Here is a 22,970-nt window from a genome sequence, read left to right as displayed (position 1 = left end):
CACATTCCTATCAATTTCAACACACAACTTTGATTTTATGAAACATAGCACCAAAATAGCTTTTACATGCTTTATTTCATTACAACAGTCGACATTAATGCAAGTATGAAAACACATTATACAACTGTTCTTGCAGAAACTGATTTTCTCTGGACGAAAAAACATAACATTCAAATCAAACATGCAACAAGAGCTGGCATTTAAGCCTCATATTATATCTTCTTCTGTACTGTCACTAAGTCTAGAGTAGAACCGTATGATCTATGCAGAGCTTCAGCACACCAACCATGCCCATCGTCAACAGTTGGCATCCGTACTTCCATTACGGGAACTGCAGGTTGCTGAGAACCTGGCAGTATGACCCCAGCCAAAACTCTCAGCACATTTGATGCATCAATGTCCATGCAAACATTTATCTCTGGAACTCCTTTAGGTACTGGAGGAATTCCCATTATCTTGAAATAGCCCAGCAGATGATTCTCTTCTGCCTTCTCCGTTTCACCTTCATAGACAACAATCAATACCTCAGTCTGGTTATCATTAACAGTTGTGAAGATCAGTTCTTTCCGAGCTGGCATTGTAGTGTTTCTAGGTATAATAGGCACAAATCTATTTCCATTAGCTCGTATCCCGATTCCAAGAGGTGTGGCTTGAATGGTTAACAAGTCCAGGCTGCCAAAAGGATCACTGATACCTGATGCCACTGCTCCTTCTAGTGCTGCCCCACAGACTGCTGCTTCTAGTGGGTTCATACCTTTGTAAACTTCTATTTTACATACATGCTTGACAAGATCTCTTATTTTTGGAATATATGAACAGCCACCCACAACTATTACATCAGTCAAATCATCTACCTCTACCTTCGCATCATGTAAGCATTGGATTATGAGACTCTCACACTTCTCAAATATGTTCCTGTTTACTTCTTCAAATTCCTCCCGGTTCACCACCTTACATATTCTTGACCCATTACCCAAATCTACATCAATTTGAACATTGTCTTGGGAAGAGAGCTTGTGGATGGCATCCTGAGTTGCAACTCGAAGTAATCCCATTAATTTGATCTCATTAATTCCGTGCCCTAAGAAGAGGTTCTCTGAATCCGGCAAGAGATGGCGCATCATGTTCTGAAGAAGGTCTTCTCCTCCAGTTGCACTTCCAGCTAAAGCTTTTATCTGTGAAACTCCTCCAGCTGTAGCTGTTACAGCAAGATCACAATACCCTGCACCCATATTGAAAATGAGAGCAATCTTTTCACTTCCACTGCCCATATTGTCATGTATCATCTGTTGCTGCTGCTGTGCATATAGTAATGCCACAGCAGTTGGTTCAGGCATCAATCTAAGAACATGAAGACCAGCCATTGCACAAGCTCGTTGAATTCGAGTCAATTGGAAACGACTGAATGAAACCGGGATGGACAAAACAACATTTCTTATAGGCCGCTTCAATTGAACTTCAGCCATAACTCTTAATTCAACCAGAAATATTGCAAGAACTTCTTCAGGTGTGGTGGATCTCCAAACATTGTTCACCAAGGCTGCGATAAATGGACGAACACCAATGTCCAAAGTCTGAACCAGAAAAGGAAGGTTTTTGCTTGCATGAACAACTGGATCAGTGTCAACTCGTCCAACAAGACGTTTCATGTTAAAAATAGCAGCCCCGGAAAATAATTCATGTTCATGGGAAAGTTGATTGCTCACTCCACCTGAAGGAATCTCATCTTTGAAAGTGACATATGACCGCATCAGCTTCTGGTTCCTAGTATTCTTGAGAAGCTCTACTTGTGAACCATTCCAGACAGCGACACTGCATTGTGATGTTCCAATATCAACTCCAATTGCAATTTCTGGAAAGTAAGATGAAGATTTCTCCTCCCCTGTTGTTTCACCGTCAGATGCCACAGTGTATGCTGGTTCAGCCATTCCTGCCTTTTGACAAAACAATTAAACAACAATGGAAATTTATCAATATACTTATGATCAAACAAAAAAGAGCTTGACAATTGTAAACAACTCAAAAAATAGAAAAATGAGAAGTTGAAATTAGACTTTGAGCATTTTTCTCTGATCCTGAAAGATAATTCCTCAAGAACAAAAAAAAATAATTGAGACTTCTTTTCAGTCCTTGTCCGTGTTTAAATATATTGCCACCACCATATCTTTCATTTCTTTTTATCAAAACTCAATTTGGCAGATTCATGAACCATAGATGGCCTCAAAACAGTTTTTTCAAACTTTAACTATTATAAATGTTCTACCCAGTTTCAAAACATAACCATTAACTTTCATTAAAAAAGAAAAACAATTTAACCCCCAAAATTAAAAAGATCATTGTATAAACCTAGCAACTCACAAAATGAGAAAGTAATATCCAATCTCAGTGTCTAGTAAACATCAAGCCTATTTCAAGAACAATTAGAATACCATTTTAGCCTCAAAATGTGCCGGATATCTAGACTATGGAATTAGACAAGCAATCATCCATGTAGGTCATTTCAAAAACACTTCAAATGTACTAATATTCCAAATTAACAGACAACATTTAGCGAGCCTGAGATTTCTAAACTAAAAACACAAAAATCCACCACTAACATAAAACATATATTCACCCAAAAAGGTAGAAAATGAAAAAGAAAAAGAACGGCTGTGTCTTTCCTTACCAAACGGTTGTATCTTTCTTGACCAATTCACAGGCTTAACTTCGACACTTGCAGACAAACTCATTCAAATTAAAGAAACCCAACACTCAAATTGCCTAAGTAGTTAATAACCATCTAAATATGATCATAAAACTGAAAGCTTCAGCCATCAAGAACAAACTGATGGACAACCTAGTTCTTAAATTTCCAACGCAAAACCATAAGTAGACACTAAAAGATCGTCAACTGTAGCAACAAAATATTAAAAACCAAAATCAACCCAGTTCAAGAAACTATATTATTTCTTCGTGGACATTCAAAGAAACAGAAATCAAGAAGCCAAGAACTGATAATCCCAATGCTGCATTGAAAAAGAAATGAAAGACAAAATGTAAAACAGAAAAAGAAAAACAGAGGGAGTTTTACACAATCAATAATGAGAGAAGAGTGAGCAAAGAGAAATGCAAACCTCTTGCAAGCCACTGCAAAAGAGTAGTACAAGTAAAATTTGGACTTTGGAGAATGCTTCTTTTTGAGTTCTTGGTAGAGAGAAAGGAGAAGGTGGCAAAGAATATAGAAAGTAGAAGAGGCGAGAAGAGTTGAGACAGAGATGGGAGAGACACTCTCCTCTTACGCACCGAGAATAATACAAATGGAGCTTGCTTTACGTTTCTAGAGTTTCCTAGAGAGAGGCAGTTTCTTTGAGAGTCGAGTTTTCTATTAACCAATTCTTTTTGGAGCCATCGTTTAATCTTTTTTTATACTCGTTTAATTTCATCTTAGTTTTTTATAAAAAAAGAAAAAATAATTTATCTATTTATGGTTAACAAAAAATAAATTGAGACATAATATAGTTTAAAGAAAAAATGGAACAAAGGAAATATTATGTGTTAAATTGGTTGTTTTTTTTATTCAATATCAGTTAAATCATCTCATCAATTACATTTTCTTTTTTACAACAAGTGGTTGAGACGTCAGAGAAGGCTCCAGAAAAAGAAAAACGAAAGGCCTGGCTCTGTTATGAGCCCTAGGCTCCTCTTTGGGCTCTATAATTTACATGGGCTTAATCTTGTAATTACCAGAAGACAAAAAACAAAAACCAGGTCAATGCAAATTTTGGGTTTTTTCTCTTTATTTTTAAAAAGTAAAGTGAGAATTAGGTATGGATGTATTTATCGTGTTAAACGTGTTATTAATTGTATCGTATCGTATATCAATATATTTAATAAATATATTAATTATATCGTGTCGTGTTACACGTATATTAAATATATATGTATTTTAAATCTGATATACGAATATTAAATGTATCGTATTCATATTTAATTTTAATATATTTTATATCTAATCGTGTTAGATATATTTACAACACGCTAACATCAATTATAAAATTTAATTATCGAAATCCAGATAATTACCTTTTGTCCTGGGTAAAACTCATTGGATATAAAGATCACTAGGCGTTAGCTATCCAGCACCGAGGAAAAACTAATGGCTCATTCCTTCAAAGTCTTCCTCTTCTTTCCCTTCTTCACCCTCTCCATTATTCCCTTCTCTCACCAACTTCAACACCCTCTAGACTCTTTGACTCCAAACGAGTTCATCCAGGTTCAATCCATTGTTAACCGATCGTACCCTGGCTCCAGCCACAACTTAACCTTTCAATACGTGGGCTTAGAAGAGCCAAATAAACAGGTTGTCGTTTCATGGCTGGAAAACTCTTCCACCACACCCCCGCCTCGCCAAGCCTTGGTCATTGCGCGTATAAACCATAGGACTCATGAAATCAGCGTTGATTTGTCAAGTGTCGGAATCATTTCAGATCGAATTTACGATGGTTATGGCTACCCATTACTCACTTTTGAAGAACAAACAGCTGCAAACCAGCTGCCGTTTAAGTATGCACCGTTTTTGGCGTCCATAAGTAAGAGAGGGCTCAAGATTGAGGAGGTCGTGTGCGGAAGTTTTACTGTAGGATGGCATGGGGAGGAGAAAAAGAATAGAAGGATAGTTAAGGTGATGTGTTATTATCTGGATGGGACAGTTAATTTGTACATGAGGCCGATAGAGGCCATCACCGTGACAGTTGATCTCGAAGAAATGAAGATTATACACTTTCAGGATAGATTCATGATCCCTGTGCCAAAGGCTGCCGGGACGGATTACAGAGAATCGGAGCAAAGGGCCCCTTTTGGACCACAGTTGAAAGGAATCACGGTTATGCAGCCAGACGGGCCTAGTTTCACCATTGATGGGAACAGAGTTAGGTAAGTACAGTAATGAGGGCCGGCCATTGCTATTTATTTCTCTTTTCCTGTCTTTATAGTTGTTGGAAATTAGCCAAGTAGAAATGCTGTGTGACCTCATTACTGAATAGACGCAAATATTAATGATAAGGATAATATAAGTATCACAAAATAGGAAGGAAATAAAATATCTTATAAATACACTCTTGGAATGACTGGTGGACTTCTAGACTAGGATTGACAAAAGGCTTTCTGTCTGTGTGTTCTGCTATCAATTTTCCTTTACTTTTTCCTAGTAAGTTTCTATAAGTTTCCTTGGTTTGATTTTATTTAACATTATTGTCCATTTGTGATATTAATCAGGTGGGCTAATTGGGATTTTCATCTGAGTTTCGATGCTCGGGTAGGTCCAATCATATCTCTAGCATCGATATATGACATTGAGAGGCAAAAATTTCGTAGGGTGATGTATAGAGGATATCTATCAGAGCTCTTTGTTCCCTACATGGATTTAACTGAAGAATGGTACTATAGAACATTTTTTGATGCCGGGGAATATGGATATGGTCTATGTGCAGTGCCTCTCGAACCGCTTAGAGACTGCCCGGCCAATGCAGTTTTTATGGGGGCATTTGTTGCTGGGCAGGATGGGATGCCGATTGAGATGCCTAATGTTTTCTGCATCTTTGAACGAAATGCTGGAGATGTAATGTGGCGACACACTGAGACTATGATTCCGGAAACATTGGTAGGTCAACTTTTCATTAAGGTCTTGCTGGTTCGTAATGTAACTTTAGGTGAAGATTTGGAAGGTTTAATGGAGTGGGATTTTAATGGTTTTGTTTGCAGGTAACAGAGGTTAGACCAGAAGTGAGCCTGGTAGTTAGGATGGTATCAACTGTGGGCAACTATGACTACATAAATGACTGGGAATTCAAGCGGATTGGATCTATCAAAGTCACAGTAAAGTCACCTTAATTAGTTACTTTTCACCTCACAAATGCCATGAAGCATTTTTAGGTGCATTAATTCTATTGAATTTTTTTTGAAAAGCAATTAATTCTATTGATTTTCTCTGGAATGATCATTCTTAACAGGTTGGCTTAACTGGATTACTAGAAGTAAGGGGATCAAAATACACCCACAAAGACCAAATAAATGAGGAAGCCTATGGCACATTATTGGCAGAAAACACATTGGGTGCACGCCATGATCATTTCCTCACCTACTACCTTGATCTGGATGTGGATGGTGATTCCAACTCCTTTGTCAAGTCCAAATTGAAAACAACCAGAGTGACTGACCAAAGCTCACCAAGAAAAAGTTATTGGAAGGTTGTCAGTGAGACAGCTAAGACTGAGTCAGATGCAAAAATTAAACTTGGCTTGGAGTCAGCTGATCTCTTATTTGTGAATCCTAACAAGAAAACTAAAATGGGTAACCTTGTTGGCTACCGTCTAATCCCAGGATCAGTTGCTGGTCCCCTTTTAACAGACGACGATTATTCACAGGTACGGGCGGCCTTCACCAAGTACAATGTGTGGGTTACACCATATAACAGGTCCGAAAAATGGGCAGGGGGATTATATACTGATCAAAGCAGAGGAGATGACACTTTAGCGACATGGAGCAGCAGGTATAATCTTATTGAAAGTTATTTTTATTATAGTTCGAGGCCTTATTTTATCCTTATGCCTTGTTATAATGTTGATTATTGTTTTAAATGTTTTACAGGAATAGGAAAATAGAGAACAAGGACATTGTATTATGGTACACATTGGGTTTTCATCATGTACCTTACCAAGAAGATTTCCCTTTGATGCCAACATTAAGCAGTGGATTTGAGCTCCGGCCGGCCAACTTTTTCGAGTACAATCCGGTGCTGAAAGTGAAGGCTCCTAACAATGTCAAGTGGCTTAATTGCTCCACATAAGTCATGGGTCGAAAACTTTGAATTTGGTGGATTAATTCTGTATTTGAAGAACACTAACAATCACTAACTATAACTTTCTTTGCATAATTTTTCACTCTCTAGTTTCAAAGAGACAATCTTGATTTTCCCCTATTATAGCGAAGCAAGGAAATGGAAGTTGTGGTGTCTTACCATTGAAACCAACTCAACAGTGGCTCATAACTCAATGCAGTGCAAATTATTGAAACCAAATTACCAACAGAGTACTGGTTCGTAATTCAACTCAGCTCTGTCGGCCCAATGGAATAAATTCACTTTGGACCAAAGAAAATGGGGCTTTTAGTCCCCACCATCACTAAAAGCATAAAAATCACTTGACTATTAGATTAATAAATCAAAACGGTCTAATCAATTCCAACATGTGTATCTATTTTGTAATGCTGGTTATCAATGTAGGAGCAGGGGAATAGTATTTCTACACGTTATGTTTTACTGCTTTCAATTAGCCGCAGCTTACAAGTTTCGATTTGGTTGAATTCTGCTTGAAGAACACTAAAGATCATCAGTGATTACCTTCTTTGCTCCCCTTTTACTCGTTCAAGGGAGTAGCTTAATTTTAAGCTGATCAATTCAAAGCTTTACATTTCAAATTTGGCAACTTGTTTGCACTTTACAGTTGTTTTGATTGGGATAGCTTCACTGGTTTCAATTGAGTAAAGTCTCAACAGTTAATATTAGTGGAAACGCCAACAATTTGGCTTGAAGACTTTTGACTAATTAATTGTTGAAATTCTGCATCATAACTTTGACTGGAATATTCAAATGATGAATTTTGATATTCATATGAAATCAATTGTCCATAGTTTTTGAAATTTGAGATGTTAATAATCAATTAATTAGTAGTCTCAAAATTTGGATTGAAATTATGCTAAGGACATTATTGTATCCATTCCTCTATTAGTAAACAAATGGATGTTTCGAGTAAATGACCTTCTAAAGTGAGATATAACAAGATTGAGTATGAAGAAGAGGAATTTGATTGTGTACTTATTGCATACATAAGATTCTCTAAAAACCATTCTGTTCTTCTTCAACATATGGTCAGGTTAAGACCCATTTTGTTGAAAGAAAGGAAGAGAAGCAAGGAGGGAAAATAGTGAAACTTGAAAGAAAGGAAAGGAAGGAAAGGAGAAGCTGAGAAGGAAAGCAAAGGAAAATAAGTTTGAGAGGAAAGAAATGAGTTGAGAGTTTTTAGCAAGTAAATCATTATACAACTTAATACAATATATATACAGGGTTTCCTTTTCCAAGTAAAAAAAGAACTTATATCTTCATGAAAAGTAAAGATGGTAAAAAAAGAAAAAGAAAAAAACGCATTTTCTCTTCCTATTCCCCGGATACCAAACCACTTGTTCACCAAATTTTCTTCGTTCTCCTTTTCCCTTTTTATAACAAACTAATGTTTGAAAGTCAGTTGCTGAATAGTACATGACCTTTTCAATCTTAACAAGTCCAGGATTATCCAGGGTGAGCAACTTCTGGAACTTATACAGCACGTGGTTCACTCACCAAGTCTGAGTTTATAAAAAAGGTAGCATGTTCAAGGATGACATCCCCTCATTTAATATCTAAAGGCAAAGCAAGTCAATTATTCTTGCTCTTAGTGCAAGTAAAGGACCTAGAACCATTTCAGCAATGTGCAATGTCCGCTTAGAAGGAACATTTATACATTACAATTTAATACAACATTAAAAACAACTTGATCCCTTTACAATATTATACGATGTCATCAGGCAAGGGACGTGTGGATACAATAAATAATTAAGTTTCTTATATATAATCCCAAACAGTGAGTTGTCTTAAAGCATGACAACTTGGTCAGCTTTTTTGTTTGGAGATAACCAATTCGGAATCCATGTCTATTCCATTGTTTGTTCTAGCTTTTCTGCTCCAATATTGCTTAAGTCTTACCCTTTATCATCCCTTAGATCCTCTCACCCCAGCTGAAATCAACCAGGCAAAGCTCATAATTGATAAGTCTAAGCTTGGTTCTCTTCCTAACCTGACATTTCACTTCGTGGATCTCGAAGAACCGGATAAAAAAGATGTTCTTAATTGGATATCTTCGAACAAGCAAACGAGGAATGCTCTTCCTCGACAGGCCAAGGTGGTTGTTCGAGCGGGAGGTGAGACTCGGGAGCTGCTTGTTGACCTGGCCTATGGTTCAATCAGATCGAACCATGTCTACACTGGTCAGGGTTACCCTCCATTCACTTTTAACGAGCTTTTCCAAGCTAGCAGATTGCCTCTGCAATACCCCAAGTTCAAGAATTCAATTCTGAAGAGGGGTTTAAACTTGTCTGAAGTTTCCTGTGTACCACTCACTGTTGGCTGGTATGGGGAAAATGTCACAAAAAGAGCTCTCAGAGTTACATGTTACTACAGAGGAGGCTCGGTTAATGTCTACGCAAGGCCCATTGAAGGAATTAGTATTTTTGTTGATGTTGACTCAATGCAAATCACAATGTACCTTGATAGATTCAGAGTCCCCTTGCCTAAAGCTGAGGGAACCGATTTTCGATCAAACCAGAAGACTGACTCTGTCACCTGTAATCTGAAAGGAGAAGGGTTCAAAATCGAAGGAAACAATGTCAACTGGGCTAACTGGAAATTCCATGTCGGATTTGATCCTCGGGCGGGGATCGTGATATCAACAGCTTCTATCTTCGACGCAAAAACAAAGAAGACCCGTCAGGTTCTGTATAGAGGGCATGTGTCTGAAACCTTTGTCCCGTACATGGATCCTGAAAGTGAATGGTATTTCAGGACGTTTATGGATATCGGGGAATTCGGGTTCGGACGATCAGCCAGCAGTCTCCAGCCATTGATTGATTGTCCACAGAATGCTGTGTATTTAGACGGGTATTGGGCTGGGGCAGACGGACAGGCACAGAAAATGCAAAGGGTTATCTGTATTTTCGAAAGGTACTCCGGTGACATTGCCTGGAGACATGCTGAAATCAATGTTCCTGGAAAAGTGGTACGGTAGTCGACAAGGTTACAGTTAGGATTATTAAATTTGGCGTTAATTGGCATCCTTTTTTGAGTTAATTTTGGTTTGAATTGACTTGTCATTGTCTGGTAGATAAGGAGTGGGCAGACGGAAACGAGTTTGGTTGCTAGAATGGTGGCTACCGTGGGAAATTATGATTACGTCCTCGACTGGGAGTTCACGAACAGTGGAACCATCAAAGTTGGGGTAAGATTAGCTTAACATTTTTAACATCTTTAATAGGTATATTATCATTTGATAATCTTTAGGTACATATTTCAAATTTTAATATTAGTGTTTATTCTTGTATAAAAAAGATTTTATGTTTAAGTAATGAAATAGTATAAATTATTCCTTTCAAGAGTTAAATATAATTAATCATTGCTACTATTTTGGTATTGTTAAACTTACATAACAATTTGATGAAAAGATTTGGCAAATAATATTAATTTGTAATTATATATGTGGGTTTTGCTTCCCAGGTTTGTTTAACCGGAATACTATTGATGAAAGGAACTCCTTACATTAACAACGACCATATAAAGTCAAACGTTTACGGCACGTTAGTGGCGGTCAACACCGTCGCCGTTAATCACGACCATTTCCTCACATATTACTTGGATCTTGATGTTGACGGTCAAGGCAACTCCTTTGTCAAGGCCAAACTACAAACGGCAAGAGTAACGGACTTTAACGTTTCTCCAAGAAAAAGTTACTGGAAGGTCGTTAGGGAGACCGCCAAAAAGGAAGCAGATGCTCGGGTTCAACTCGGTTCGGAGCCGGCTGACTTGTTGATTGTGAATCCGAACAAGGAAACAAAGCTTGGGAATCAAGTGGGTTACCGGCTAATACCTGGACAGCCGGTGACTTCTCTATTGGATGATGATGATTATCCTCAAATAAGGGCAGCTTATACGAAGTACCAAGTCTGGGTGACTGCCTATAATAAATCAGAGAGGTGGGCTGGTGGGTTTTACGCTGATAGAAGCCATGGAGATGATGGCTTAGCCGTATGGAGCAAGAGGTAACAAATATTTACCTGGTCACAAGTGTTTTATTTATTTCTTTGGATATTTTCTTTCTTTTATCTTTTGTTTTTTTCAAGAATCAATTAAAATATAGAAATTGTTGTTACAAAGTTCAAACATGTTAGCTACACAGGCGTTAATTCTCATATGGTAAATGTTCTTGCAGGAATAGAGTGATTGAAAACAAAGATTTAGTTCTATGGTACACCGTAGGCTTCCATCACATTCCATATCAAGAAGAATTCCCAGTGATGCCAACCTTCCACGGTGGATTTGAGCTCCGGCCTGCAAACTTTTTCGAAAGCAATCCATTGCTTTAACAGGACTCTTCTATAACATGTCGTGTAAGCTATTATTAACAGGACTCAATCACAGCAGATTTCTTTTACCTCCAGATTAACATGCATCCTTTGCATGTGATGTACTTCAATTCTTTTACGACTAAATAAATTTGAGTATATCTTAAATTCTTAATCATAGCCTTAGTAATGTATTGAACCAATGTGTTATTTATTAGGCCATGAACATTGCTTCTGTGGTTGATTTGTCTTTGAAGAAATCTTTTGGAGACTGTTTCATTAACCGAAAATTCATGCTAATCAAGGGCCAAAGTTAGCAAGCTTTGCTTTTAATATAGATCCAATTGGAATGCTGCAGCTACATTTCTTCTGCTAAAAGTGAGGGAGGCCTAGGCACCTAGCTGGAAGACATTATTTAAGGCATTTTAATTTGAGTTTTAGTTGTTTAACATATTCTTTACTTTATGTTTGCAGTTGGTGAGTTTATGCTAATGTTAGCAGTACTGGATTTTCTAATTACTATTGCTTTTTGTAGTTTCTGGTTGTTGTTTTGTTCTTTTGGGTATTAATTAGCAGCCTCTTCTGTATGTACTTGTTGTCTTGGATCAATAAAGTATGATATTTTTTTTACAGAAATAAATTAACAGAAAAACAATATAAACTAGTAGGGAAACGACAGACTATGGCATGATTCTGGTTGACCTAGTGTTAGATCTTTATGAGAAGCCAATATCATAATTTGTTAATTTGTTGATGTCTGGTACCAGTTGCAGGAGCCTACACAAACTTGACTCAATAGCATTTTTTTATTAGACTTCTTGGTTGCATAATCCTTTTATCAATTTCCAGTAGTTCAAGCTTTTGATTTTTCACTGCCCTTCCCTGCTGCTTATTTTGACTTGGATACAAATTTATTAATGATATTATAATAATTGTATAGATTATGCAGTAAATCAGTCTGATTCTACTAATATACGATATTATCATATGCATTATGATTACAATTTATTAACTTGATTCTATCTTAAATTATTAATCACTTTGTAAAACACACATTGCAATTCTACAATTGTTATAATCTGTTACTAAACAACTTTCACAAAAAATCACATTAATTTAACTTATAATCAGTACAATGTTATAATTATGTTATCAAAAGCCTAAAGAAAATTTCGTACATTTTTTTAGAGATTTTGAGAGATTTCACAAGAAAAACACTTTGAAAAAATTTTCAAAGAGAAAGAACGAAAAATAGAGAAAAAGAAGAAGAAATTATGGGGAATTAGTTCGTTCATATTTCTAACACTTTTCAATAAATATACCTCCTGAAAATATGAAAAATATTTCTAGACTTAGATGTAGTCTTGAGATTGTAAAAAACTAACTGAGTACAGAGAAACAAAACGTAGATATCTGTATTAAGTAACAACTGGGAAAAAGATAATAAAAGGAGAAAATGACTTAAAAGCCTTACAAAACAACCAAAACGACAAAAACCAGATGCGTATAAGGTTAGGAGACCAGAGCACTTGCTGAACAACACTATAGACAACCATTTCACACTTCAAAATAATATACAAAATATAAAACTACATTATTTTGCCACCTGTCAGCTGCTTTCTTCGAACACATTTTTTTTCTCCCGTCTGCTATGTTTCGTATTTTTCTCTCTCGTCATTTAGCTCTCACTAATGTTACCATCATCATCATCTCTTTATTTATCTTTTGTCATCTCGTGATATTACCGTTAATCTACAGACCAAAAAACATAATATGAAAAGTAACAATATATTTTTAAATTTATTAATTTACATTTACAAAACCCTCTTTTTATTTATCTCTCATCATCTTACCATATCATAATCGATTTACAGACCAAAAAACATGACATGGAGTGTAATAACATATTTTTTGATTTATTGGTGTTAAGTTTTTTAGTAATTCAAGTTTGGTGGAATATATTTTGGCGTGTAATAAAGTGATTTATACTTTAGCATGTAACATCAGTAGGAAAAAAGAAGTTTTGGCGTGTAATATCTGGTGCTAACATTTAGCATGTAAAGCTTTGGCCTTGACGTGTAATATCTGTGATTTATGTCTTGGCGTTTAATATAAGTAAGAAGAAAGAAGCTTTAGCGTGTAATATCTGGTGCTAACATCTGATGTGTAAAGCTTTAGCCTTGGTTTGTGACATCTGGTGTTGAAGCTTTGGTCTTGCCATGTAAAATCTAGTGTTGAAACTTTAATCTTGACGTACAACAACTATTGCAGAAGTTTTTGTATGTAATATCTTTTGCTGAAGTGTGTAACATTTGCTTAGACTTACAATGTTGTTTTGTCTTTATTTTCTGTTAACTTGCTCATTTGTATTTCATTATAATATAAACTCTTAAAGTTAAAACGTGTAACAATTTTTTTCAATTTTAATAAAACAGAGTATGTAATAATAATATTTTTGAACATAACTTGTAACTTGTTTTCTATATTTGTACTTCAGTGAGACATAACTCTTTGAGTTAAATAGAGATAAAATTCAAAATAAAAAAAAATTGACATAAAAATAATATGTATTGAAAATTTATTCAAGTTACTGTTAAAATGAAATGAAATTAGATATAAAGATATTATCTAAAAATTTTTAATTTAGATAATTAATTTTTAGATTATTGTATTTATTATATTTCATATAATCATGAAAAATATAGACACCTGGTGACTAACGAGCAACGGCCAATGACGACATTCGGTGATTGGCAACCAGTCTTTACGGGGAAGGTGAGAGGAAAGAGAGAAAAAAAGGAAAAAAATGAAAGAAAAGAAGAAAACAATAAAAGCAATATCTATAACATATTTAAAAGGGTGCTGTACTGGGGCTTTCAAAGTTGACTACGTGGAGGGTAGAGAGAGTGAAATATAATAGACGTTGAAGCACAGAGAGAGAAAGAGAGGGGTGCAAAGACGTCGGAGTTTATCACGTGGAGAACAGATAGAGAGAAGGAGAACAGATGTTGAAGCAAAGAGAGGGAGTGCGAAGTGGGCCTTGTGTTGAACACGGATCATACTTTAGTATAAATAAAGGTTAGGGTTTAGAGTAACGTGTAGGGAATTTGTTGTGCCATTCGAAACTCAGCGAGCTTAGGTATTTTGAAAAAAAAAAAAAGTCGACCCTGTCAGTTCAGTATGGCTGAGATATTTTGACAAAAAAATTGTCTTTGTCGTGTAGTGCAGGATCCAGTCACCAGCTCAGTACAGAACTGTTGAGATATTTTGATAAAAAAAATTCGTCCCTATTTATAGTCCTCTGTCTTTATCGTGTAGTGCAATTTCAGGTAAATGAGGCCATAACTATTTGGCTGTCGAAGTCCAGCCATCCAGCCAACCAGTAGTTGCTTGCCTTCTGTTCTCGCAAAAATCATCTAAATTTCCTTTTGGGACATTTGTGCTCTTGAGGAAGGCGGTGGGTGGATTTCCTAATAATATATGCATCTTGCATCTGTCAAGGAAACTTTAAAGCTCTTTAGACAGTGCTTTTATACTTTTATAGTTCTTATAAGAGTTTGTGATGTCTGCTAAAATCGTTCTTCCTTGGTTTCTAATGTTCTCTGTCAATTTCTGTGGCTTACATGCCCAGAATTCTTCAACCATAACCTTGGGATCTAGCATCACTGCAGGAACAAATGCATCCTGGCACTCCCCTTCTGGCGACTTTGCATTCGGCTTCTACTCAATCTCCGGAGGACTCTACCTTGTTGGCGTCTGGTTTGATAAAATCCCTGAGAGGACACTAGTCGGGTCTGCTAACCGAGACTCTCCAGCAGAAGCGGGATCCACTATCCAACTAACAGCTGGCCAGCTTTTGCTGACATACTCTAATGGTACTCAACAGTCAATAAATAGTGGAGGAGCTCCCGCAAGTTTAGGCTTAATGCAAGATGACGGTAATTTTGTCTTGAGAGATGTAAATTCATCAACTGTCTGGAGGAGCTTTAGTTTCCCAACAGACACACTCTTGCCAGGACAAGCTCTATTAAGTCTCCAAGCGCTCTATTCAAACGCCAAAGGAACAACAGACTATTCAACAGGAGATTTCAGGTTGCAAATGCAATATGATGGAAATCTGGTCCTCTCAACCTATCACTTCTCGGAACCTGGTTACTGGTGGACCGGAACTACAGACATCGGATCTACAGAGAAAAATGCGAGCCTGGTATTCAATCAGACTGCTTTCATGTACCTTGTCAATAGCACCGGTCAAATCATTTTTTCTTTGACAAGAAACATCCCAAACCCTGTTGAAGACTACTACCATCGAGCAACAATCGATGATCATGGCAATTTCCAGCAATATGTTTACCATAAAAGAAATGGTAGCAGATGGACAAGGGTGTGGAGAGCACTCGAAGACCCATGTCTTGTGACTTCTCTTTGTGGTGTCAATGGCATGTGCACTTCAGTTGATAATGAAACCATAAGCTGTGGTTGCATTCCAGGTCATACTAATTTAGATCCAAGTGATCTAAATTTGGGTTGCCGCCCAGAAACTCCAGTAAACTATTGTATAGGTCCCTCCATGAGGAACTTTACTGTAGAGGTAATTGATAATGCTGATTTCCCTAGTGAAGATAACGGAGAGTTGGCTAAAATAGAAAAGGTTGATCTAGAGGGCTGCAAGAATGCTGTCATGGAAGATTGCTACACCTTGGCTGCTTCCCTGGAGTTTTCAACATGTTACAAAAAGAGGATGCCTTTGTTGACAGCTAGAAAAAGTGCTTCTAGCATCGGAATTAAGGCACTAATCAAGGTGCCAATGAAGTTAACAAATGCAGGTATTCCAAAAGGTGAAAGGAAAAGGAATTTTAACGTCCGCCTTTTCCTTAAGATTGGCCTTATAGTTAATGCCATACTTGCTTTCTTGTTGGGAGCCTCTGCCATTTATAATCTTCCTATATTTAGAAGATTACTAAGAAGGAAAAGTTATTTAAGTTTAGATGCCATTGGAGTTGGTTTTAGAGAATTCACATTTCAAGAGCTTTATCGAGCAACAAATGGGTTTAGTAAAATCCTTGGTCGAGGATCTTCTGCCAAAGTGTACAGAGGACTTCTAAGTTTAAAGGGTGCCCATATTGAGATTGCAGTAAAGAAGCTGGAGAAAGAGACAGGCAAAAGTCAGAATGAATTCATGACAGAGCTCAAGATAATTGGCCGGACACATCACAAGAATCTAGTAAGACTGGTGGGATTTTGCGTTGAGAATGATCAACAGCTTTTAGTTTATGAGCTAATGGCAAATGGGCCCTTGTCAAGGTCTCTATTTGGAGAAGAAGATAAAAGACCTAGTTGGTTTCAAAGAGCTGAGATGGCACTTGGAATAGCAAGAGGCTTACTCTACTTGCACGAAGAATGTGAGACTCAAATCATCCACTGTGACAAAAAGCCTCAGAATGTACTACTGGATGAAAATTATACTGCTAAGATTGCTGATTTTGGGCTTTCCAAGCTTTTGAATAAGGACCAAACTAGAACTGATACCAATGTAAGGGGAACGATGGGGTATTTGGCACCTGAATGGTAAAGCATGCGCCAATAACTGCTAAAGTAGATGTTTTCAGTTATGGTGTGATGTTACTTGAGATTATATGCTGCAGAAGGCACATAGAAGTGAGCAGGGTTGAGGAAGAGAGTGAGGTGGATGACCTTCTTCTCTCAGAGTGGATTATAAGTTGTATAGTATCTGGAAAGCTTGAGATGGTGGTGGGGCATGACGCGGATGTATTGAGTGACTTTAAGAGGTTTGAGAGAATGGCCATGGTGGGATTATGGTGCATTTGTCCAGATCCAACTCTTAGACCTTCAATGAAGAAGGTTGTACAAATGCTGGAAGGAACTATGGAAGTAGGAGTTCCGCCATTGCTTCATTACCATCAATTGTAAAATGAATACTAGTTTATTAGCTAAGTGGCCAAGGGTTGAAATTGTTGTACCGGGTGAACTCTCTAGCTGTAATAACTGAGTTTTATGCAAGAATTAGGACAATACCAAGCAAAAAGATGCGATTCGGATCCTCTCTCTCTATATATATAATTCACTTGACTGTGTTTTCTTTTCTTTTTTCTTCGTTGATGTTATCGTACATTAAATCACACACTCAAATATAAATTTTGGTAATGTGACCTTGATCAACTAAACTGCACTCGGCAATTCTCAATATCTTCAAAAGCTATACTGCCCCTTATATCCTTATGAAATATGAAAACAAGAAATCTTTCTACAAGATGTGAATGTTATATTAATTTGCAGCAATACGAATTTTCAGATTAATCATTTATATTGTCTCCATTTCTTCATTGCCAGGATATACAAAGGAAGAGAATCAGATTAGGAATTAGTGGGTCAACGTCCTTGTTGTCTTTGGTTTGACTTTTTTTTCTCACATTTCACTGTGCAAGTCTTGAAAACAGTCTGTGAGGGACAAAACTTCCCTCCTTGCAATATCAGATGAACTTTCGTTGCTTGTGTGAGTTGACTGCAGCAATGGTTGCGGTGGCCTAAAGAACTCTTAATGATAGGATGCCGATGCCATCTTAGCATGGAAAGCCGTGTTAACAAAAAACTTGAAAATTCCAGGATTTAGCTTATTCAAAAATTAGGTTGGTGTAACAGAGCAAGTACTTGAAAACTTAGCTATTGAAACCTCTATGTGGTCAATGAAAATGGTATACCTTACGTGGTATCAGGATGGTCTTTGAGATTGATTTGACTCGGACTCAAGCCAGCAACACAAAAGGACATTATTCATATGATGAATTTTCAAAATCTTATGTTTATCTCAATGTCCTGATATAGATAATTTTTCTCTTATTTTTCCTTTGTTCATTTCTGTCAAAGCTACTATGGCAGCTGCTAGAATTCTTGTCTGGACTTTACTGCTCTTGTGCTTCATACTTGGCTCTTCTGCTCAAACGACTAATAACACTATCAACTTGGGTTCAAGCATCACTGCTGGTAGTAATTCTTCATGGCGGTCCACCTCTGGCGATTTTGCTTTTGGGTTCTATCTTCTTCCTAGAGGCCTATTTCTCGTTGGAATTTGGTTCGATAAAATCCCAGAGAAAACACTAGTTTGGTCGGCAAACCGAGATGATCCAGCTCGAAATGGATCAACCATTGATCTGACAGATAATGGCCAACTCGTGCTCACACATTCAAACGGCACCAAATTCACAATATTCAACGGTACATCCAGAAGTTCAGCTTTGATGCAAGATGATGGCAATTTTGTCTTGCGGGAATCTTCCTCCAGAGTCATCTGGCGGAGCTTTGATTTTCCTACAGACACGATTTTATTAGGCCAGAATCTCGTTATGGGCCAAAAACTCTATTCCAATGCCAATGGAACTGTTGACTACTCAACTGGCAGGTATATGTTAGAGGTTCAAGGCCTGGATGGCAATGTTGTTCTGTCTGCATTTAAATTTGCTGATGCTGGTTACTGGAACACTGCAACCAATGGAAGGAAAAACGTCAGCCTAACTTTCAACCAGAGTGCAGCTTTAATGTCTGTTGTAAGCGATGGTTCCATCATACAACCCTTGAGTACAACTTCACAAGTTCCCTCACCAACAAGAGATTACTACCACCGAGCAACTATTAACGATCTTGGAAATTTTCAACAGTTGGTTTACCATAAAGAAAATGGCACCCAATGGACAATGGTCTGGGAAGCTATTACAGAACCTTGCACAGTTGTTAGCATTTGCGGGGTGTTTGGTTTTTGCACTTTACCTGATAATAGAACTGTTAGCTGCGAATGCTTGCGTGGTTATTTACCATGGGATCCGAACAATCCCTCCAAAGGATGTTATCCTGATGTCACCATGGATTTCTGTGCTCCAGAGTCTTCAGCTTCTGATTTCAAAATTGAACAGATAGATGATGCTGATTTTCCAAGTCATCGTTTTGCAGATTTGGAGAGAATCAAATCAATGGATGCAAATGAGTGCAAGAACAAAGTGATGGAAGATTGTTTCTGTATGGCTGCTGTTTTGGATGGAACTGATTGTATCAAGAAGAGAATGCCTTTACTAAATGGTAGAAGAAGCAATCCTTCCACCAATAACAAAGTAGCGTTCATCAAAGTTCCCAACATGAATACCTCTTCACCAGACAAAGACAAAAAGGACTCTCCATCCACAGTTTCTCTTCTAGCAGGCCTTATATTGTGCTTGGTATTAGTTGTTCTATTTGCAGCAATTGTCATCTATTATCACCCATTGACACAACCTTACATACGAAAACAATCACCTTCAAATCCTAAGCCTGTGGAGATAAATTTGAAGGCATTTTCATTTCAGGAGTTGCGTGAAGCTACTAATGGATTCAAGAACAAACTTGGCCAAGGAGCTTTTGGTACTGTTTACAGTGGGGTTTTAACATCAGAGAACGAAAATATTGAGGTTGCTGTGAAACAGCTAGAGAAGGTCGTTGAACAAGGTGAGAAGGAATTCTTGACAGAAGTTCGAGTTATAGGTCTTACGCATCATAAGAATCTTGTTCGACTGGTGGGGTTTTGTAATGAGAAGAACCACCGACTTCTGGTTTATGAGTTAATGAAGAACGGCACACTGTACAGTTTCCTGTTTGGGGAAGAAAAACCCAGTTGGGATCAGAGAGCTGATATTGTGCTTGGAATTTCAAGAGGCTTACTGTATTTGCATGAAGAATGCGAGACTCAAATCATCCACTGTGATATAAAGCCACAAAATGTTCTTCTTGATGACAGTTTCACTGCCAAAATCGCTGATTTCGGCCTTGCAAAGCTTATGATGAAGGATCAAACTAAAACAAGTACCAATGTAAGGGGAACAATGGGATATGTGGCACCTGAATGGCTCAAGAATGCACCTGTAACCACCAAAGTAGATGTCTACAGCTTTGGGGTCTTGTTGCTTGAGATTGTCTTTTGCAGAAAGCATATTGAGTTACATCAAGTTGATGGAGAAACAACAGGCGATGAGATGATTCTAATAGATTGGGTCCTATGTAGCGTGAGAACTAAAAATTTAGGCGCCATTGTGAGCCATGACTCTGAAGTTTTGAGTAACTTGTTAGTACATTGCCTTTCCAGTTAGTCAAAGTTGTCATGCTGCTCCACTTACTTGCCGTGACTGGTTTCGCATTTGTTCTGTTAATCTTTGATGCATGTTCAGTAGAATCCAAGCAGTTCCTTCTTTATCTCCTTTTCTTTATCTTTACTTCTTTACTTCAAATTACAAAAATGGGATTGACCGTCATCTTATTATTACTTTAACAGTATACCTATTGACTAATGAGGCAAAAGCGTAGACCAGATGGTTTGTCCTTTCCCCTCATTTTGAAATGTGAAGCCGTGGAGCAAAGGAAAGAAATTTTTTTGAACAAAGGGCATTCGGCGTTTACGGACCCAGATGATCTAAACAACATCAAACTGGATTGTTGATGAGACCATGAAAATTCAACCTTGGCTGGGCTTTAGTTTCTGTCAAATGAAGCTGCCATTATGTCTAAACTCTTAAGCTATTTTTTTCAGTTTTTCTCTTTTTCTGGATGTACCAACCAAAATATTACATAGCTTGCGTTCCCTGCTTTTGGTGGCAGTATTCCTTTTTGGTGTATACCGTTTTATTTCTCTCTAAATTGTGAGGGTCTAATTTTCACAATTGCCAAATTACGATGCATGTTAAAATCACTTTTCCTCTGTTTTTGATAGTGCTCTCAAAATTCTGTCGCCTACATGCACGAATTCATGCTTCCTGGCGCTCCCTTGCTGATGTTTTTGATGAACCTTGCTGTTTAAATTCAGTTTGTGGTGTGAATAGTTTATGCAATTCCTCAAACAATGAAACCAGCAGATGCAGTTGTTTGCCAGGGTTTATCCCAGTTGATGAAACAAATCTGTCAAAGGGATGGCACCCGGAAACCTTGATAAACTATTGTGAAGATCATTCCCTGGAGAACTTTATGGTTCAAGTTATGGATGATACCGGCTTCCCAGCCCGAGATTTCGAAGACTTGTCCCGAATTTTGAATACTGAGCTAGAGGGCTGCAAGAAGGCTGTTATGGAAGATTGTTACACAATGGCAGCTTCCTTGGAAGATTCAACGTGTCACCGGAAGAGGTATCCCTTGTTGAATGCTAGAAAAACTGCTTCAACAATAGGAATAAAAGCAATAATCAAGGTGCCAAGGAGTACTGGCAATCCAGATTTTCGAAGAGATAAAAGGAAGAAGAAAATCAGTTCTCAGGTAGTTTTAAAGATTGGTCTTATTGTTATTGCGACACTTGCTTTCCTGCTTGCTGCCACAGCCGTTGACTACCATCCAGCGGTTCGAAGATTAATGAAACGGAAGCGTTCTTTGAATGTAGATGCCATTGGAGTTGGCTTTCGAGAATTCACATTTCAAGAATTACATGATGCAACTAATGGTTTTGGTAAGGCCCTTGGAAGAGGATCTTCAGGGAAAGTTTATAGTGGACGTTTAAGGCTGAAAGATGTAGCGATTGAGATTGCTGTGAAAATGCTAGAGAAGGAGATTGAAAAAAGTGAGAAGGAATTTATGACAGAGCTCAAGATTATAGGCCGGACTTATCACAAGAATTTGGTAAGATTGTTGGGATTCTGTGTTGAGAATGATCAACATCTTTTAGTTTATGAGTTTATGGCAAATGGGGCTTTATCAAAGTTCCTATTTGGTGAAGGAGATAGACCCAATTGGTCAAAAAGGGCTGAAATAGCAATAGGAATTGCAAGAGGCTTGCTCTCCTTACATGAGAAATGTGAAACTTGAATTATTCACTGTGACATTAAGCCTGGGAATGTCCTACTTGACATGAATTACACTCCTAAGATAGCGGATTTTGGGTTGTCCAAGCTTTTGAATAGAGATCAAACCAGAACTGACACTAATATAAGAGGAACAATGGGATATATGGCTCCTGAATGGCTGAGGTTTGCACCAGTTACCGGCAAAGTAGATGTGTTCAGCTTTGGTGTGATGTTGTTTGAGATTATATGTGGCAGAAGGCACATAGAATTGAGCCGGGTTGAGGAACAGAGTGAAGCAGGTGATCTTGTCCTTTCAGATTGGATTCTAAGTTGTTTAACGTCTGGGAAGCTGGAGAAGGTGGTGGAGCATGACCCTGATGTGTTGGCTGATTTCAAGAGGTTTGAAAGAATGTGCTTGGTGGGATTGTGGTGCATTAGTCGTGAACCCCTTTTAAGACCTTCAATGAAGAAGGTTACACAAATGCTTGAAGGAACAATTGAGGTTAGGGTTCCACCCTTGCTTTACGACAACTAATGGTAATTTCTTTTTCTTTTTTAATTTTCTTCTTTTGCTCATTATAGGGAACAGGTTTACTAGTTTGGTAATTGCATATCTGTAAGTTTATCAGATAACAGAAGTAAAATGAAGAGAAAACGAGGAAGTCAGCTGCAAATTGATTCTGTGCTTCATTCATTCAACTGCTAATTTATATACAAGGCTGAAGTTAATATCTTCAGAATTTGGTGGATATATCTGCATGGAGTATGCCGACACTGTTAGTGGAATGATTTTAAGAACAAATGGCTGCTATAAAATGACTCTGTTATACAACAATAAAACAGAGATGAACAGAGGATGCAAAGCTCACACACATCTTCATTAAAGAAAGCTGATAAATATTACATATAGCTTAGAATTAAAAAAAAAAAACATAACCACCTGCTGAAACGTGGTTTACAAATATCAGTTAATAAACTAAACATAAA

General features: G+C 37.5%; 4 protein-coding genes and 2 pseudogenes across 5 annotated transcripts; 5 read left to right on the top strand and 1 right to left on the bottom strand.

The window, feature by feature from the left end:
* Positions 13–3,356, bottom strand: LOC18602975 (heat shock 70 kDa protein 8). Of its 2 annotated transcripts, none has more exons than XM_007034680.2 (2): positions 3,114–3,356; positions 13–1,934 (listed from the first exon to the last, which is right to left on the bottom strand). In XM_007034680.2, exon 2 carries the CDS (start codon positions 1,926–1,928, stop codon positions 213–215), a length of 1,716 nt encoding a protein of 571 aa, XP_007034742.2. In that variant the 5' UTR covers positions 1,929–1,934; positions 3,114–3,356; the 3' UTR covers positions 13–212. The 2 variants fall into 2 exon arrangements, with proteins under 2 accessions (XP_007034742.2, XP_017974656.1); XM_018119167.1 differs by having other exon boundaries at positions 13–1,930.
* On the top strand, positions 4,127–7,006 carry LOC18602974 (primary amine oxidase). Its single transcript, XM_018119163.1, has 5 exons — positions 4,127–4,911; positions 5,254–5,638; positions 5,740–5,853; positions 5,988–6,526; positions 6,625–7,006. Exons 1-5 carry the CDS (start codon positions 4,136–4,138, stop codon positions 6,821–6,823), a joined length of 2,013 nt encoding a protein of 670 aa, XP_017974652.1. The 5' UTR covers positions 4,127–4,135; the 3' UTR covers positions 6,824–7,006.
* Positions 8,423–11,425, top strand: LOC18602973 (primary amine oxidase). Its single transcript, XM_007034678.2, has 4 exons — positions 8,423–9,842; positions 9,948–10,061; positions 10,337–10,878; positions 11,049–11,425. Exons 1-4 carry the CDS (start codon positions 8,718–8,720, stop codon positions 11,200–11,202), a joined length of 1,935 nt encoding a protein of 644 aa, XP_007034740.2. The 5' UTR covers positions 8,423–8,717; the 3' UTR covers positions 11,203–11,425.
* LOC18602971 lies at positions 14,649–17,236 on the top strand (annotated as a pseudogene).
* On the top strand, positions 17,519–20,331 carry LOC18602970 (G-type lectin S-receptor-like serine/threonine-protein kinase LECRK2). Its single transcript, XM_018119157.1, has one exon. The coding sequence runs from the start codon at positions 18,072–18,074 to the stop codon at positions 20,307–20,309; it is 2,238 nt and encodes a 745-aa protein (XP_017974646.1). The 5' UTR covers positions 17,519–18,071; the 3' UTR covers positions 20,310–20,331.
* LOC108661645 lies at positions 20,415–22,666 on the top strand (annotated as a pseudogene).

The sequence above is a fragment of the Theobroma cacao genome, chromosome 4 (genome assembly GCF_000208745.1).
Source record: "Theobroma cacao cultivar B97-61/B2 chromosome 4, Criollo_cocoa_genome_V2, whole genome shotgun sequence".
NCBI classification, from domain to species: domain Eukaryota; kingdom Viridiplantae; phylum Streptophyta; class Magnoliopsida; order Malvales; family Malvaceae; genus Theobroma; species Theobroma cacao.
The sequence above is the reverse complement of the archived record's forward strand: the minus strand, read 5'-3'. Positions and strand labels throughout refer to the sequence as shown.

Bases quoted from the DNA above. Each gene is read 5' to 3' on its own strand.
- LOC18602975 (XM_007034680.2), bottom strand. From the start codon at position 1,928: ATGGCTGAACCAGCATACACTGTGGCATCTGACGGTGAAACAACAGGG.
- LOC18602974 (XM_018119163.1), top strand. From the start codon at position 4,136: ATGGCTCATTCCTTCAAAGTCTTCCTCTTCTTTCCCTTCTTCACCCTC. The intron at 5,639-5,739 runs GTAGGTCAACTT...TTTTGTTTGCAG, and splicing joins CTATGATTCCGGAAACATTG to GTAACAGAGGTTAGACCAGA. The intron at 5,854-5,987 runs GTAAAGTCACCT...CATTCTTAACAG, and splicing joins TTGGATCTATCAAAGTCACA to GTTGGCTTAACTGGATTACT.
- LOC18602973 (XM_007034678.2), top strand. From the start codon at position 8,718: ATGTCTATTCCATTGTTTGTTCTAGCTTTTCTGCTCCAATATTGCTTA. The intron at 10,062-10,336 runs GTAAGATTAGCT...TTTGCTTCCCAG, and splicing joins GTGGAACCATCAAAGTTGGG to GTTTGTTTAACCGGAATACT. The intron at 10,879-11,048 runs GTAACAAATATT...ATGTTCTTGCAG, and splicing joins TTAGCCGTATGGAGCAAGAG to GAATAGAGTGATTGAAAACA.
- LOC18602970 (XM_018119157.1), top strand. From the start codon at position 18,072: ATGGCAGCTGCTAGAATTCTTGTCTGGACTTTACTGCTCTTGTGCTTC.